Source organism: Branchiostoma floridae, chromosome 16 (genome assembly GCF_000003815.2).
Source record: "Branchiostoma floridae strain S238N-H82 chromosome 16, Bfl_VNyyK, whole genome shotgun sequence".
Lineage (NCBI taxonomy): Eukaryota > Metazoa > Chordata > Leptocardii > Amphioxiformes > Branchiostomatidae > Branchiostoma > Branchiostoma floridae.
In genome coordinates this window covers 5,045,185-5,062,487 of record NC_049994.1, presented here as the reverse complement: position 1 = coordinate 5,062,487, position 17,303 = coordinate 5,045,185, and the positions used below count along the sequence as shown (strand labels likewise).

Sequence of the window (17,303 nt, the reverse complement as noted above, 5' to 3'; positions counted from 1 at the left end):
TTAAAACACAGGAGTATCTAAACAAGACCATGGTGACTGACGAAAATACACCGGATGCTATCTGAAACCTCCGACCGTTTACAAAAATTATTGAAGTTGAGAAATTCATGAAGAAAAAAGTATAACGTTTAACATATAAACAGTTGCTTGAATGTGGGCATAAATTAATATCATACAAGCCATATTTATATACACACATAAAGTGATTAAAAGATCTAGACCTTTTCTAGAGTAATATTGCATGATTGATTACACGTATAAGAACACATATGATATAACGCTGGTTCACCTTAATCCGAGGGTGACCTATATCCGTTGTTTAGGGATTTAGGGATATGAAGTCGACGGACGCTGGTTTCAAATCGGAACAGATTGAAAATATTGCAAATTTGGAACCACAGTCCGCAGACTTAATACTCCTAAATGTGCTGTTTTTAAAGACAGCGGATAAAGGTCACCCCGCGGATAAAGGTGAACTAGTGTTACAAATTGGAGCTTGCAAGATAAGTTTGCAAGAATGGCATTGAACCTATCTATGCAGTCTTAGCTAAGTAACTTCGTAAGATAGTCATAAAGATCACCAGCAGACTTTTTTGGCACTAAGTTAGTAAAAGGTACCTATGATCACAATGTGGTCCCTTATGCCATGCAGTCCTTTAATATGATTGGTAGAAAACTGGGATCTGTATATAGTGGCCATATGTCCTGAACTTTATGTTGATGTTGACCTTTATCCTGATATTCATGTTGTGTTATTATAATAATTTACTTTTGGTTAGATGTGTGTTTATTCAATTAAGTTAAGTTCTTCTGCTATTCACTTTTGTAATGTATGATCACTTCGGTTTCTTTATTTTGACCTCTGACCTCTGCTTATCATTTTACACTAAATTTCCGCATTTGTTGTTAAGATATTTTTAATTTTCATGTATTTCATTTATATTTTATTTTATGTGTACGACTCCAGGAAGAGTAGTTTAGAATAGTGAAGTTTAGAATTCCTATAACAGGAAGGCACAGAATGATTCCAAATTTCGTTTGGGCCAACTAAGGTTGCTTCCCATTCCAGTCGTAGTAGGCGTACTTGGGGACATACTCCTTGGGGCCCAGGCACTCAGCTCCTCTGTCTGCCTGGTCCTTTTCGATCTTAGCAGGTGTCGCGACCGCATAGTAAGGTGGAGCTGGAAACGGATAAGAAAACCATCATCATACTTTGATGCTCTCTTCGTATTTATGACATAGAAGAAAGAAGAACGACATTAGCAAGCAGATACATAATGTTTACCTTCACATGGTATACACTAAGAACCTACAGCTCTGTCCATTCTTACTGCTTACTCAAACACATTCATATATGCGGTGAACCAGCCCCTTTCAGCTCTATTCTGCCACTTGCTACATTATGCAATCAAATACCACAGGCTGTCTACTACTGTATCAGTTACCATGGCGACAGCTGTTTACTCCAGGTCATTGACCTTAGTTGTTTGGAACGGAAGAAGAAGTATAGGCTGAGAAGAAGATGAGCAAACAGAGCAAAAACAATATGTTTCCCTTCCGTAAATGTGAACATAAATCCACATGAATTGCTAGAACCTACATCAAAGATCACTCAAGCTACAGTACTACACATTACTACTTGACAGTCACAGACTAGAGCCAAGGTACTTACGGGGTCCCTCTGCGTACTGTGGCGGTTGGTCCACCGGATGTTGGGGGAAAGAAGGGGATTGTGGGTAATAAGTCCTGAGGGGGATGACGCCGATGGTGATTGGCAGCTCCACCTCTAGGTTCTTGTGCAGTCCCGGGATGTTCACGATAAACTGTGAAGAAGAAAAAAGCATACATGACTTGGACGTTATGGAGAAATTAAACTGTTTGCCAACTAAAAAGATAGGACCGACCGGATTTTTTTTACTGGCTCAGTCCTCTTGAGCTATGTGACCCATTCGCTCTGGACACGAGACTTGACTTGACCAATGACCAATGGATCAAAGGTTTTTGGAAGTCAATATCGCCCCCCGTTCAGGTTAAGACGTCTTGCACATTATTAATTAAAATCAGTCAGTAATACACGCCTCCGCCTATGGTCCATTTGTATATATTTATAGTGTTTTAGACTAATTGCGACTTGTAGAAGCCCTTTTTTGGAAAAAATGAGAGAAGTACACTTCCAGATTTTATAGAAAACTAGATTTTAGGCCTGTAAAAACCCATCAGGAACAAATATAGTGCCAAGAAAGAAATATAGGAAACATATGAAATGGTAAGTGAAACGCAGTGACTGTTTTCTTTAAATGAAACTATCTGTTCATTCATGCAGCACTGAAAATGTACAATACAAATAATGCTTAACTTTTATCCAACCTCTTATTCATGGATCACATTTTTAATAATCCACTGTCACTTTAATTTCTTCAGGATCAAAAAATCATTTTATTTATAATCTTTTATAGGATTTAATAGGATTCAGTGATCCTGAAGAATACGACAGTGGTCCATGTGCACCTGAGTGTTGGAAGAACATTTATCATTGCACTGTTATTACTACCAACACAGATGAGCTTCCATAATTATTTTTAATGTAAAATTAATGTGCTTCTTACCTTAATCATGTACTCAACACCAACGATGCCGCAGTACCGTTTCACAGAGGGAGGAACGGCAGGGATGGGAAGAGCTATCCCGGCACCACTCAGATCGGCACTGCTTTTGGCTTTGCAACCTGCCATCGTCTTCACTTCGCTCAACGTTTTGCTCTCGTACTTCGTTCTTGTCTGATTCTCGAAACACATCCTCTGACCGGAACCAACACACGTAGCCATCTGTAATAGAAAGAGTTCATTCAAACATCAAATAGTTACGACGAATTGTTCAGTCCTTATTAGATAGTTGATTAGTTGAACCAATCGTGCACTGTGGACATGTGACTTCATGCACGGGTGACGTGAGCAATGGGTCATATGAGCCCGTTGTTTAGATGGCCAAAGCTTCTGATTCTCAAAAACTCAACCAATGAGAGAATGACAATTATCGGTTCGACCAATAAGGGAGTGGATGGTGGTCCGTCAAATATTTGCATGCTTTTTTATGTCTTTATTTTGAAAGTCAACATGTTGACGGAGATGAGTAGGGCAATGGGAACGGTCTTTTGATCTAGGCTATAACTACAAAACGAACATGTATAACCTGTATGAGTTGCACTGTTGTGTGCCGGATGTCTGTTCCACTGCCGTTAGTTATGGTCCCGCTCAGCCTGACGACCTCTCCCGGACAGTAGGCGCCTCGGTCCGTTTTGACGTCTACTTCGATGGGGTCGGAGGTAAACATCAACATCCCAATCGTCTTAGAGCCTTTTGCAGTCGATGGTGTCTGTGAAAACATTTTTAAAGAGTTTTGAAATATTCGAATGAAGGTCCATCTTTGACAATAATTGACATATAAGCTCTTACCAACAAGCTGTCGGTACGTCCTCTGACCCTCCTCAAGTTAAGATGACATTTGCCTATGTCATGCGACCTAAACGTAAGTGTGACGTCTGCAACGGCTATCAACCATCCCTCGACCAAGACGGGGGCCGTTTCAGATTGCCAGACACCTTCGACCAATTAATGACGTCACACTTCCGTGACACAGACTCCATGTCATTTCAAGTTGACAAGGGACAGAAGACTAACGAAAATTTTGGAATAGTAGAAGAAAGAATGAACGAATGAATGAATGGTTAATTGTACAGCCTCGTTAAGACATTTTGTAGCCAGTTGGTTACATATATGTTAATACATATAGCATGAAAAACTAGGATGAAAGGATTACACTTGATAAAACTTCAGAGTGGAAGAAGAAGGAGAAGCAGATTGAACAAAGTGGCAGGGCTATAGCCAACTAATCACAAATCCCTACCATTGCATTGGGGTCCTCGTTGAGATCATACATGTCAAGCACGGTGAAAACTCTCTTGAATTTCTTGTCGGGTTTCCCTCGGGGCTGGTCGATGATCGCCTCGACAGAGTAGCGCACGCGTCCGTATTCACTTTCAAACGAGGTGGGCAGCCCTGAGCTGGGGAGCTGGTACTGGAACGGGAAGCTGTATTTGCCCGCCGGCAGCACAGGGTTGTAGTTGTTCTTTTCCTGACCTAAAACGTCACAAAAGTTTGAAAACACAAAGTTTGATAACACAAAGCACAAAAATGAAAATAATCTGGTTATTCGCAAAATCTTACGTTTCATTATGTTTATTGCAAAATTGCTGTCACTAACGCTATCAGTAGTGAAGGGTTGTAGCTTTTCGGGCCACCTTGGAACAGGCGATGGACCAAAAATGTCTCGATAAATGTGTACTTGCATTGCATGGCATTGCTTACTGCTTTAGGTCTATGAAATCAGTTGATACGACAGAAAAAGCCCACAAATGCTGAAGAGAAAGTGTCTTATGATAGTTACTTGGAGCCCAGAGGATTTTGGCATCCTGGAAGTAGTGTTCCCTGGAGAAGAAGGTAACTGACTCATTCCTGGACACGTTCTCATTCCATTTGCACCACGCCTCGCCTTTCAGTATGACTTGGATACCAGCTTCTACCACTGTCAGGGAAGAAAATATACCACAGCAGACACACTGTCACTAATTCATGTCTACACTGTCAGTAATTCATGTCTACACCATCAGTAATTCATGTAAATGTAAAATGATACCACTTTTAGCAGTCACAGGGAGGGCAGCAATCGTGAGAGTACACGTCTACACTGTCAGTAATTCACGTCTACATTGCCAGTAACACACGTCTACACTGTAATTCATGTCTACACTGTCAGTAATTCATGTCTAAACTGTCAGTAATTCATGACTATATTGCCAGAAATTCGTGTCTACATGGTCAGTAATTCATGCCTACGCTGTCAGCAATTCACGTCTACACTGTCAGTAATTCACGTCTACATTGTCAGTAATTCATGTCTATACTGTAAGTAATTCATGTCTACACTGTTATGATCAGTAAGTCTTGTCTATACTGTCAGTAATTCATGTCTACACTATCGGTAACGCACCGTGTCTACAATGTCAGTAACTCGTGTCCACACTGTCAGTAATTCAAGTCTACAGTATCAGTAATTCACAGTTTGAAGAATCTATAGCTGTTTCGAGTCTAATTCTACGTCTTCATCTGATTTGATACGTACATCTCATCTTCATATCCTGATCTAGCTCCAGCTCCACCTGTCCCTTGACGATCTGGCCGGCTTGGAACACGTCCATGTTGTTTTCGAAGGTGATGTCGAAGGACCGGAGAGCAGTGTCAGGCATGGTGACGTGTGGTGGTCAACGGTCAAATCTTTTAAAATCTGTGGGAGAAAGTTTAAGGTTTGCTCCCTTGCTAAACTGGCATTTTGACTTGCCATAGTTTTCTCATGAATAGACTAAACAAAGGAACGGTAATTGTACGGAATAAGACGAAATTGGTTTTTAATAACTGCTTGCTTACTTGCTTAATAACAACGGGACAGTTAGTACATGTCAAGACATGTGAACATACAGCTGTAGCTTTGATCATTATGAATATATAAAACAAAGTTTCAGTGCACCTAAGGGCTGTATTTTCTCTTAGAAAATAATATTACAGATAACAGATTTTCATGACGCCATCCATACGGTCAAAAGTCATATTTACAACCCTTTCATACCCTTGGCTATCTAGTTTAATACAACTAATGTTATATACCATGACCCTTACCCTAACCCTGACCCCTAACTCCAACCCTAACCCTAACGTTAACCCAACCCCAACCCTGACCCTAACCCCAACGCTGACCCCCAACCCTAACCCTATCCCTAACCCTAACCCAACCTTAACCCAACCCTAACCCCAACCTTGACCCCTAACGCTGGCGAGTTATTAAAACCAAGGACGTTATATAACGTCAACGTCCTTGGTACAGCCAATGGCCGAATCAGGCATTTTGATCTTATATACATTATATAACGTTAACGTCCTTGGTAAAGTCAAGGGCCGAATCACTCCTGCTTTTTGATTCCTGCTAACATGCCCTTCGCAAACTCCAAAGGATCCCATAGCAACAACTAACGTCATCGGTAATTACAGTCAAAATTACATCTCCGGAGTGTATGAAATGGATATAAGCAAATAAGTCGTTACCTGAAGTCATGATGGTAGCCATCTTGTTATACAGGTAAACAAGGTACATGTATACCGGAACTAGAATAACGAACCTCAGTGAAACTTAGCGTGCGATCATCATAATTTTGTGCACAGTTGCCAGACCCTTGACGGACAGCTAGATTTCCAAACGGTCTTATTTCGCCGTACTTTGCGTGCTACAAACATCATGAATGGTCGTAGAGAGATCGTATGTGATCGGGCTTAAACCCTCAGACTACTGAAACTGTACTGAATCCTAACCCGGTGTTGTGTTACTTTGTTTACACCTGAAACATCCAATTGAGGATTCAGTCACTCGATCGTACATATCTGTGTCTCACAGTCCCAAAACAAAGGCGTAACTTTGCAATGGCACTTAACAGCATGGAGATCTTGATGTACACACAAGGTAAAAGGTTTACAAACATTTAAACGTAACGTTACATACAGGCAAACCTTGCTTGAGGCAACACATGCTACGTATACGCTGATAACAAATATGCATTCTAAAGCAGAACTAAGAAACAAAGTGTAAAGTTTGTTATCCACCTGATAAGACAACGTTGAAGAGCGTTGTGGCAGTGGCAGTGGCGTTTGTGTGGGACAGCCTACAGGTCGACTCAGGCCAGGGCCGTGTGGGTGTGACTCATAGTACATACAAGGTCAGAGGTCACCTGTGTTGTTGACACATGTTGTGGTCACGTGATTTCCAACCTTGCCAGACTGAGCTGACTGTATCAACATTCGCGTACTTTGAAACTTCATAAAACTGTTTCTGTACACCTAGGACAATACATAATTATATACATTCATGCAAAAACGGAACCTCAGGGTATCGACGTAAGAATGTAAACATAATTGATATACTAGATATTAAGATCCTCACAGTGTCTCCTATCAATATTGTATAGAACCTAAAGGTGCACTCTCACTGCACTTAATACGTCACGCTTGCGTCACTACGGGGTTCGAAAGATACTCAACGAATCTCAGAGATAAGGAACGAATTTTCTTACTTTTTGTGTATTTTGTCGTCTTCTATTAAAGTCATACTTTAACATATCACGCAATATCTAAATTATGAAATATCGGGGGGAAAAAATAACAAAACAGTGACGCAGTGAACGAACCCCGCAGTGACGCAAGCTTGACGCCAGTGAGAGGGCACCTTAGGGACCGTACGGCGTTTAGTGAGGGGGGAGGGCCGGTCGCCAGAGGGTCGGGTCAAAAAATTTTTGCATGGCCCTCCCCCCAGGTAAAATTTTTTTTGCTAGGCCCTCCCCCCAAGACAAAATATTTTTGCTTGGCCCTCCCCCCTCCTATCAACTTTGAAAAAAATATTCAAGACGCCAATAAAACACTGCGCTCCCGCATTTGGAAATGTGCTTTGCGTCATACTTTTTCATGATTTTCATCGAGAAGCAGATCTCTCACCCCTAGTAAAAAAAGGAAAACAGAATGGCTCAAAATATCTGCTAAATAGAGGGATAAATATGTGCTTCATAGAGGCATAAATATTTGCTTTATAGAAGCTATTTCATTGTTTTGATATTAAAACACACCCTAAAAAGCATTTGTACCTGGATTTCTAGTAGATCTGCGCCACGAAGCGGCGCGCGCCCCGCTCCCTAAATTTTGTAACGTATTGCAAGCTCGCGGACCTGAGCGGCTTGACGGAAACTATTTTCAATTTACCTATATTTTGGACTTTTTCTTGGTTCTATGGTGGTAATAACTTACGGTAAATCGGGGGGAAAAATGAAAACCAAAACGACAGCACGATTCGACTTCCAAAACTGTAGTGGGGAGGGGGGCGCCGACGCGTGACGCTGATTTTCCCGCGGCGGGGTAAGATCGGTCGCCTCTCTCTAGCCGCCGGCGGGCGTGAGACCGCAGACTTGCAGGAGATCTTTTAGAAATGCCACGCTTTTTTTGCCACGATTTCCTGCATTGCTTTTTTATGGGAAAATTTGCTGGTTAGATGACATTTCTATGAAAAAAAAAAAAATACGAGGGTTTCAAGTTTTTGAGAACGACGTTCCGAACACCATGTTCGGCGCCAAAGGCACGAAGAATCGCAAGGTAGGTCCGGGAGAATTTTGAAATCTTGACCCTCTTAAAAGCTATTTCCTTCAGTTTGAGGAGATATTTTGCTGACAAACAAAGCTAACTTTAATAGCATTTCAATTTAAAAATACAAAATTAAATCCCCCCCAAACACATTATCACGATGTCGGTCATCAAAGGCGCGAGGCCGGTCACGTCAAAAGGGATCCAGGGAAATTTGCAAATATTTACTCTCGAGCTCTGAAACGCCATTTCTTACATTTTGAGGGCAATAAGACAGGGGTAAATTTTGCTGGCAGACTAATCTAGAGTTTAATAACATTTCTGTGCGTGAAGAAGGTTTTCGAGGGCGTCATGCATAAGCCCCGCCCCCTCCCTTTCGCATTTTCACTGTATCCCGAGCGCCAACCTCGGGCGATCCTTTGCAGAGGTCAAGAAAAATTTTGAAATCTTGACCCTCTGAAACGCCGTTTCTTGGATTTTAAGGGACATATTTTGCTGGCAGACCAAGCTATTTTTTTTTTGCTTGGCCCTCCCCCCAAGTAAAAAAAAATTTGCTAGGCCCTCCCCCTGGCAAAATATTTTTTTGCTTGGCCCTCCCCCCCCTGGCGACCGGCCCTCCCCCCTCGCTAAATGCCGTACGGTCCCTTAAATCTATTGTATGTATGTATGTCTAACGTTGTACACTGTGTTTTGTTTCAATATTGTAAATATCTACATGCCTTACTATATAGCTAATGACATTGTACAATATACTCCACTTTGCCTTACGTTGCCTTTGCCTTACAGGTCAGAGGTCAACACCTTCCAAGATGGCTGCCTCCTTGTCTACTGGAGAGTAAATCCCCTAATTTTCGTTCTTTCTGGTCTTTAAAACTACAACAAGTTAGCAATTTAGGTAGTTAAGCACTCCTGCTGACTGGGTAGTGACCATACCCTATTTCCAACCTAAACTCTACGGCGTTGTCAACTGAATTTTGCCCTAGCCTCCAGTCCCCGCAGTTTGTGGGGAGGGCGGACGGGCCTCTTACTCTTAGGGGTCTCTCCAGCTGACGCTATAGATTTTAGTACGAGGTACCACTTGGAGGTGAGTAATATATACTTTACCTTTGTTTCACTTTTGTTATTACAATACCTGTTGTATGATTTTCTCACCTGTGCGATGCATTCCATAAATCCTGTGTAAAGATATGCAAATTGTGTAACTCTGCCTTACTCCCGTCCTACATAATATTTTAGCATAGTAATATCATTCTCTGCACAAAGATGGCCAAATCCACGTACGTGAATCTGGCAACATTTGCCATAGTCATACTTCAGTTTGCATATCCTGTAATCAATATGAGCCATGTCAGGTCTCAGTCTAATTCCACTGTATACAAACTGTCTGGCCATGTCAACTGTACCTACTTCAGTGCCGTCACACTAAGTCACCACACTTGTACTCTGCTATTCCCATTGGGTGGAAATGTCAGGGAAAAGAACACCTCAAATGCTGTGACTTCGACTTCAGTAAACTGTGTACATCTCTGTTTCCACACTTTGCTAATTTTGTCTGGCGATGTCGCAGTCAACCCTGGGCCTAAGGACCCATGTGGCATATGTAATAAGTGTGTGCGGAAGAATCAGAAGGGAATATGCTGCGACTTATGTGATAAGTGGTTTCATATAAATTGTACGGGTATGGATACCCATGAATACTTCACCCTAGCGAACTCAGATCAGTATTGGTATTGTAACCCCTGTTTGCTTCCTTGCTTTAGTGATTCATTTTTTGATTCTTCAAGCAATGACAATAGTACTTCTAGTAGCGTCTTTGATTGTGTGAATGACGAAGAAATCTTGGAAAGTACTGCTAAGATACCTCCATCAAAGGGCCTAACCATTGTACATCTCAATATCTGTAGTCTGTATAGCAAGTTGGATCAATTGTATGTATTTATGTCTTCCAATAATGTTGATGTTATGACGGTTAGTGAAACCCACCTGGACAGTACGATCCTGGACTCAGAGCTACATATAGAGGGCTATCACCTGTACAGAAATGACAGGAACAGACACGGGGGTGGGGTTGCGATATATGTGTCAGAGGCTTACAGCCATACAGAAGTACCTGAGCTAAAACAGCCTGGCCTAGAGGCAGTTTTCTGCACAGTAAACATACCTTACACTAAACCCATCACCATTGCGTCTGTATACAGACCACCATCAAGCCCTGTAGAGTTTTTCTCCCTGTTGAGGGATGCTCTTGAGAAATGGAGTCTGACCAAGTCAGACTCCGAACTGTTTCTTCTGGGCGATTTCAATGTTGACATTAACTCAAACAGTAGTCCAGGTGCTAAGTCGCTAAAATACCTAAGCCGTGAGTTCCAACTACAGCAGGTAATTAATACACCTACTAGAGTAAACCAACATTCGAGTAGTCTTATAGACCATGTCTACTGCAGTGACATACATAGAGTTAATGACTATGGGGTAGTTAATTGTACCCTCTCTGATCACTATGCAGTGTACTGTATTAGAAAGGGTAAACGCCCAAACTCAGCCCCTAAGTATGTAACCTCACGCAAGTTTACAAAGTTCCAAGAAGAGGACTTTCTCACTGACCTTAAGGCTCTTGATTGGAGCCCCGTTTACCAGGCTACCTGTGTAGAAGAAGCATGGTCAATATTTAAGTCCTTCTTTATCACCATTAGTGACATTCATGCTCCCTATATCTCCAAGCGCTCTAAAGCTATGCAGCCCCCCTGGCTCTCAGCAGACATAAAGAAAATGATGTTTGAAAGGGACAATATGAAAGCTAGGGCTCGGAAGACTGGGGACAGCACAGACTGGGAGGGTTACAGGGCCACACGGAACAAAGTAAACAGACTAGTTAAGCAGGCAAAGGCCAACTACTGCCAACTCAAGCTGGAAAACTGCTCGTCAGAACCAAACCGAATATGGACAGCAGTTAAGGAAATCTTACCCAGAAAGAGCTCTGTTATTACAAAGACTCTCAACTGGGCAGGACAACATCTCTGTGATCCACTCAGCATAGCAAACTGTTTTAACAACTTCTTTGTTACAGTTGGCAGGAAGCTTGCAGAGAGGTTCACACAACAGACACTGACCCTACAGTGCCCCACAGTGTACAGACAGATCTCATCCACCTTTCAATTCAAACAGGTTAATGATGACTCTGTGTATAACAAACTCAGTACATTGAGCAACAACAAGGCAACAGGTCTTGATCATATTCATTCAAGACTGTTGAAAGCTGCAGCCCAATGTATCTGTAAACCTGTCACTCACATATTTAACATGTCCCTCTCCTCAGGTCACATTCCAAAAGAATGGAAAAGGGCCAGGGTTACACCTATACACAAAGGGGGGGATCAAGATGACCCAAACAACTACAGACCCATTTCAGTGTTACCAGTAATTATGAAAGCATTTGAAAAGGAAGTACATGGGCAGTTCTTAGAATATCTGCACCAACACCAGATTCTTGCTACTCAACAGTCAGGTTTCAGACCTGGACATTCTACAGCCACAACCCTTATTGATGCCACAGATTACATGTTACACAACATATCGAATGGTAAACTCGTGGGGGCCGTTTTCTTAGATCTGAAAAAGGCATTTGATACCGTGGATCAGAATGTCTTACTACAGAAACTGTCCTGGGTTGGTGTACATGGGGTTGAGCATCACTGGTTCACTGATTACTTAGCTGGAAGAGAACAAACTGTTAGTCTAAATGGATGTGAATCCGACTTCCTACCAGTTACATTAGGGGTACCCCAGGGCTCTATTCTGGGCCCCCTACTGTTCATTCTGTACATAAACGACTTACCTTCATCAGTCTCTACTGTATGTAAAGTATGTCTGTATGCAGATGATACTGCTATTTTCTGTTCCAGCAAGGACGCTAGAGTCATAGAGAACACCTTAAACTCTGAACTAGCAAACCTTGCCACATGGCTACATTCAAATCGTTTAACACTGAATGTCGCTAAGACTAAGTGGATTCTATTCGGTAGTAAGGGGAAGCTAAGAGCAGTACCTCCACTTAGACTCCAAATTGATCAGGAAACAGTTGAACAAGTGTACCAATTCAAATACCTAGGTGTTCTCCTTGACTGCAATATCTCATGGAACGAACACATTGACATGGTATGTTCCAAGGTATCACAGAGAATAGGTTTGCTAAGACGCTTAAGATCATGTCTCACTGTCAACATTGCAAGTATGTTATACAGATGCATGATTCTACCACTACTTGAGTATTGCGACATTGTTTGGGAAAATTGTAACATCACCAAGCAGCGACAACTTCAGGTTCTTCAAAATCGAGCTGCCAGGGTCATCCTACAAATGAAGCGACGATCCAGTGTCCAAGACCTACACAGCAGACTCAACTGGAAGTATCTTACGCAGCGGAGAAAGGAACACATGTGTGTGATGGTCTTTAAATGTATTAACGGGCTTGTCCCGGCATACCTGGATACCACCTTTGTACATAACCACCTGTTACACAGCCATAACACCAGACAAGCCTCTTTGCTCCATAAACCCAATTACACAAACACAGCTGGCCACCGCACATTTGCATACAGAGGAGCAACATATTACAATACCCTTTCGGCAGACATTAGACATGCACCAACTCTACGGCAGTTTAAAGCTGCCCTAAGACACACTCCTCCGCACATGGACCTCTGACCTCCACCGTTGACGTTTTTTGTTGACCTCGACAACTGTTCTTGGTAAAGACGCTTCGGTTTATTTGTATATATTGTTTGTTGTCCTCTGGTTGTCTTACTGAATGTAACACGTTTCGTTTTTGTTATTTATGTAGTGGGCCCCCTTGGAAATCAACTTCAAACAAGTTGAAGGGGCTACCCACATGTTTTGAGATGAATAAATAAACGTTGGACCTGCTGCAATTGTATACGCAAGAAACTTTGACTTTGAGAGCTCTTGAATCTAGACATTCATTCATGGTGGTGCTTATGTTTACAACTGTTACAGTTTCTGTTACCTATATTACTGTGAAAGGAAAATAGTCGCGGGGATTTGATATTGCGGCATAGGGAGAAAATGATTATCAGAAGTACATTTTTTTAGGTTCGAGGTTGAAACTGCTTGATGTAGGGGTTTACTGTATAAGGAGAAATGTTCGCGGTGACTCCAAGTTCGCAGTGAAGACGTCACTGTGAAAACGCCAACACATGTACATGAAACCACCGCGACTATTTTCCCTTTTACAGTTTTTATAACCTCCGTGAAAAGTTTCATCAGGTTGGTACGTCAATAAATAAAGGGACTGACTTTTTTTCACAAACAGAGCTTTATTTTCGACAGCGGAATTGAGCTGTGGCTGTGAAAAAAGAGCCATTTATCAAGTTTTATTCGATGTTTGTAAAACTGCTGTAAATTTTGTTCTATGTATAACATTACATACGTAAGGATTTAGTGTGTCTTTCCTAGACTGGGCATCTTAAAAAGAAAACTCGACCTGAGCTGTCATTTTCAAAACAAAATAATAACGGTTAATAAATAGACAAAATAAATGTTACAGCTCAAATTAATGCGTGGTGTCCTTGTAGTAATACAAACATATTTTATTGTTTTTTGTTTGTTTTTTGTTTTACTTTGGAGACTACAGCGAGTTTATAGTCGCCTACAATATATTTGATACAAGATAATAAATCTTAAAATTCTACGTAAAAAATAAACAATGAAGGCTAACAAAACATCAGATCTAGAACTTTCGATGACAAAGAAATTTCATATACTCCAAGTGATTAAGTAATGATAAGCGGACGGAAAAAGCACACTATATATTCTTTCCTCACCGTACGAGCATGCCATTTCAATGCCCTCTAGGTCATTGACCTTCGACCCTTGCCCTAATTCAGATTTTGGACACGAGGGTTTTAAATCGTGTTCTGGCCGCCCCACGCGTTAGAAAACGTGTCATGTAAAGTGTCGCGGTCGTACAAGTGCTGTGTCACGATCGTACGTCTTCACAACGACCGACTGGTTTGGTAAGATTCACACAGGGACATGGAAGCGTTTATAAACTTCAGTGCACAGACGAAAGGACGGGACAAGCTGTTCAGGTATGTGTGGGTCACCTAAAGGTGAGGTAACAACGTTATACATGTATAACGGCTTACGATAGAAACGAGGGATACTCTTTTGGCTTAACTCGTAGCTTCAGACACACACTCGGTTTGTAACTGAGAGACCCCGGTTCAACCCTGGGAAGGGCATCTTCGGTTGGGGCTGCACCCGGCCCGTCTTTTGGAATATTAATTGATATGTTTATTGCAAGTTCTTGCCCGAAGGGCTAATTGCAGGTACAAACAACATGTAAAATAAGGAAAATACAAAGGTGCTAGGAACTACATTCTATGACTATATGCTATGCTAGTGTACATTATACTGGTTTTGTTGGGTTAGACTTTTTCTCTTTAGGCAGTGGAAGACGAATTTACCCACTTCTTTTATAATGTGTGGGTTCTTTGATTTTAATAGTAGGATTGATTTTTCATTGTCAGGAATAGTTGGAAAGTAAGCGTGTATTTTGGATACACTCATAAATAGTTGGGCGTAAAGTGGGGGAACTGTGTTTGAGGAGGTGCCTCGAGGGCTAAGCAACTTTGAAATATAAAGTATCTACAACTGAAACAACAAGATACTTGCTGACCTATGCTGCATGTGCTTACAAAATAAGCGACAACTGTATGATTCTGCATCTACCAACGACCTTTGTTGTCTGGACATGAAAAATCGAGAATGTCCTTCAATTCTATTGAAATAGCCCTGCCTCTAGTGTTCCTGTCTGTGTTCAAAATGAGATTTCCCACAGCATATATCTCATTGCTTCTGGCAACTACACTAAACTTTGATCTTTGTGTGGTGACCAATATGTAAAATAATATTTTGCTGTGTTTACAAAAATTACATTAGCCTGTACTCAGAGACCTTTTTGAAGTAACGAATATTTTTAAATCCTTCATATTTGTTCATGATGCCTTGAGAGGTTTGCAGCAACTGATATAGAAGAATGATCACAGGCAGATTTGGTAGTGTCTGACCTATAAAGGGTTCAATGACCTAAATGTCACAAGAAGAAGACTTTTGATTGGTCACTGACTTAGTGACTATTGTCTGACCTATTAAGGGTTCAATGACCTAAATGTCACAAGAAGGAGACCTTTGATTGGTCAATGCCCAGATGTGTTGGTAATTATTTATCCTAAGCAAAGATGACCTCATTTTTACTGTCTGGTAGAAAGTTGCAAGGTGAAAAATGCTGCATTCAAAAATTTGAATAAAAAACAATTGAAGATTTCTGGAAAAGATTTGCCCATTGATTTATTGATGGACATATTTATTCCTGATTTGTTATCAGCTAAACAATGCCTATATGATGATATATGGAATCCAATTGGTCAAATGCAAACAGTTTATAGTGTTCTGCTGTATATGTATCGCGTCCATGACAATTTTGTGGTCATTGTAATTGTTGTTGGCAAAGTTTATGGATTTTTTTGTTCTTTGGTTTGGACCCTTGAAGTTCCCTTTCCTTGCTGTTCCAGAGTATATTTCTACAGGGAGGGTCTGTTAGCTAATGGCACCTCCTCAAACACGGGACCTCCATTTTTCGTCCCTTCTGAAAGACGGTAGCCTGGATACCATACCCCAACCTCAAAAATACATTTTGTGTTGGGGTCTGGCAGGATGGCTGTAGAAATGTTCTCGAGGGCCTTTATCAGAGGGAGGAGAACCTAGGATTTATTACCACTCACACCACAGGTAGCCAGCTACAACACACCACAGTTGGTCAGCAGGCTATCACAGTAGCGAATCAGGTACTTGGTGGCCACTGTTATGGATTCAAAACATACAGTTGGGGGTCTTTAACCAATCATGGCAGGGGTGTAATTACCTCCTGCTGATCCTACTGCTGTTCTATTGGTGGAGTTTTTTGCCCACTATAAGGGGCAAAATTGAGAATCCGGCCTATGCCATCCTGCCAGACCCCTGCACGACAGATACTTGAGATCGGGCTGGGGTTTGGTAACCAGGCTAGAAAGACGGACGCAGCCCCAATCGAGATGCCCTACCCAGGATTGAACCAGGATCTCCCAGTTACCAACTTATTGGGACCAACTTAGGAGCTGAAATGTTTATGTTCTGAAAGATGAGTGCAGCCCCATTCAAGATGCCTTTAGACCAAGGATTTAACCAGGGTCTCCTAGTTGCCAGCTAAATCAACCAGGGGCTCAACTGTGAGGCTGCTACCAGTTGAGCTACAGGGACATCACAATTTCAATACTGCAACCCATTTCTCCCTTTGACTAAAAAAAGTAATGTCTGTACTATGTCTGTTTTTTACTGTAGGACAGTGCAATATGGCAGTATCTTCCTGCGTGCAGTACTCGGCAGTACAAACACTGATGTTGTGGGCAAGATGAAGAAACTGGAGTCTCAAGTCAGCATGACCAGAAAATGTAAGGCTACCTCATCTTTTTCACATCCGTAACAACCCCCTTAACAGACACACACACACACACACACATACACACACGAACACACACACACACACACACACGAACACACACACAAACTCAATGAAATATTACTGAGTCCCTTTCCTTCTAGTTTCATGTAATGTTATACTTAGTGCAGCTATTTTTGGCAATTCCCTAGGGGTAGAGCCAGTATTTAGCCTTCTTATAGCAGGCTCTGTCGGTCTTTTCTGGGGCTTATGATATGCTTTCTTTCTCTGATGGCATATCAATTCTATTGTACTAGATCTCTTGTGGCAGTATCTTTGATCTATATATAGCATATTGTAAGCCACCAAAAGAACAGCTCTTAGAGGTTGGTAACTAACAGTAAGGATGCCAATACATATAGTTGTGTACTATCAGTCTGAATTTTGTAGGATGCTTGTGTTTTTACACACGCGAAAGACCATTGCTGCTTTGAGCATTGAACAAATGGCAATTCTTAACAAATCTCTTCCATCTTGTGTTGCAGTGATGAGATTCGGTAACAGTCTGAATTCCGTGGACGCTG

At 41.6% G+C, this 17,303-nt stretch overlaps 2 protein-coding genes across 2 annotated transcripts; one reads left to right on the top strand and one right to left on the bottom strand.

Moving 5' to 3' along the window:
• Positions 1 to 153: 153 nt before the first annotated feature.
• Positions 154 to 6,805, bottom strand: LOC118403738 (arrestin domain-containing protein 3-like). The gene is made up of 8 exons (XM_035802537.1): positions 6,705 to 6,805; positions 5,179 to 5,340; positions 4,444 to 4,581; positions 3,904 to 4,136; positions 3,190 to 3,372; positions 2,607 to 2,825; positions 1,673 to 1,823; positions 154 to 1,181 (listed from the first exon to the last, which is right to left on the bottom strand). Exons 2-8 carry the CDS (start codon positions 5,300 to 5,302, stop codon positions 1,048 to 1,050), a joined length of 1,182 nt encoding a protein of 393 aa, XP_035658430.1. The 5' UTR covers positions 5,303 to 5,340; positions 6,705 to 6,805; the 3' UTR covers positions 154 to 1,047.
• A 7,296-nt stretch (positions 6,806 to 14,101) lies between these two features.
• On the top strand, positions 14,102 to 17,276 carry LOC118403747 (peroxisomal membrane protein 11A-like; the record flags this gene model as incomplete). The annotated part of the gene is given in 3 exon segments (XM_035802548.1): positions 14,102 to 14,332; positions 16,623 to 16,732; positions 17,265 to 17,276. Coding segments are annotated over 3 exon segments (178 nt in total), but the record flags the coding sequence as incomplete, so codon positions are not given.
• Positions 17,277 to 17,303: the final 27 nt, after the last annotated feature.

What these genes read in the sequence shown, in the direction of transcription:
- LOC118403738 (XM_035802537.1), bottom strand. Translation starts at nt 5,302, where the DNA reads ATGCCTGACACTGCTCTCCGGTCCTTCGACATCACCTTCGAAAACAAC. An exon ending in GTGTTGAGTACATGATTAAG is followed by an intron (nt 1,824 to 2,606) that starts GTAAGAAGCACA and finishes TCTTCTTCACAG; the next exon opens with TTTATCGTGAACATCCCGGG. An exon ending in ACAGTACGCAGAGGGACCCC is followed by an intron (nt 1,182 to 1,672) that starts GTAAGTACCTTG and finishes ATCCGTTTCCAG; the next exon opens with CTCCACCTTACTATGCGGTC.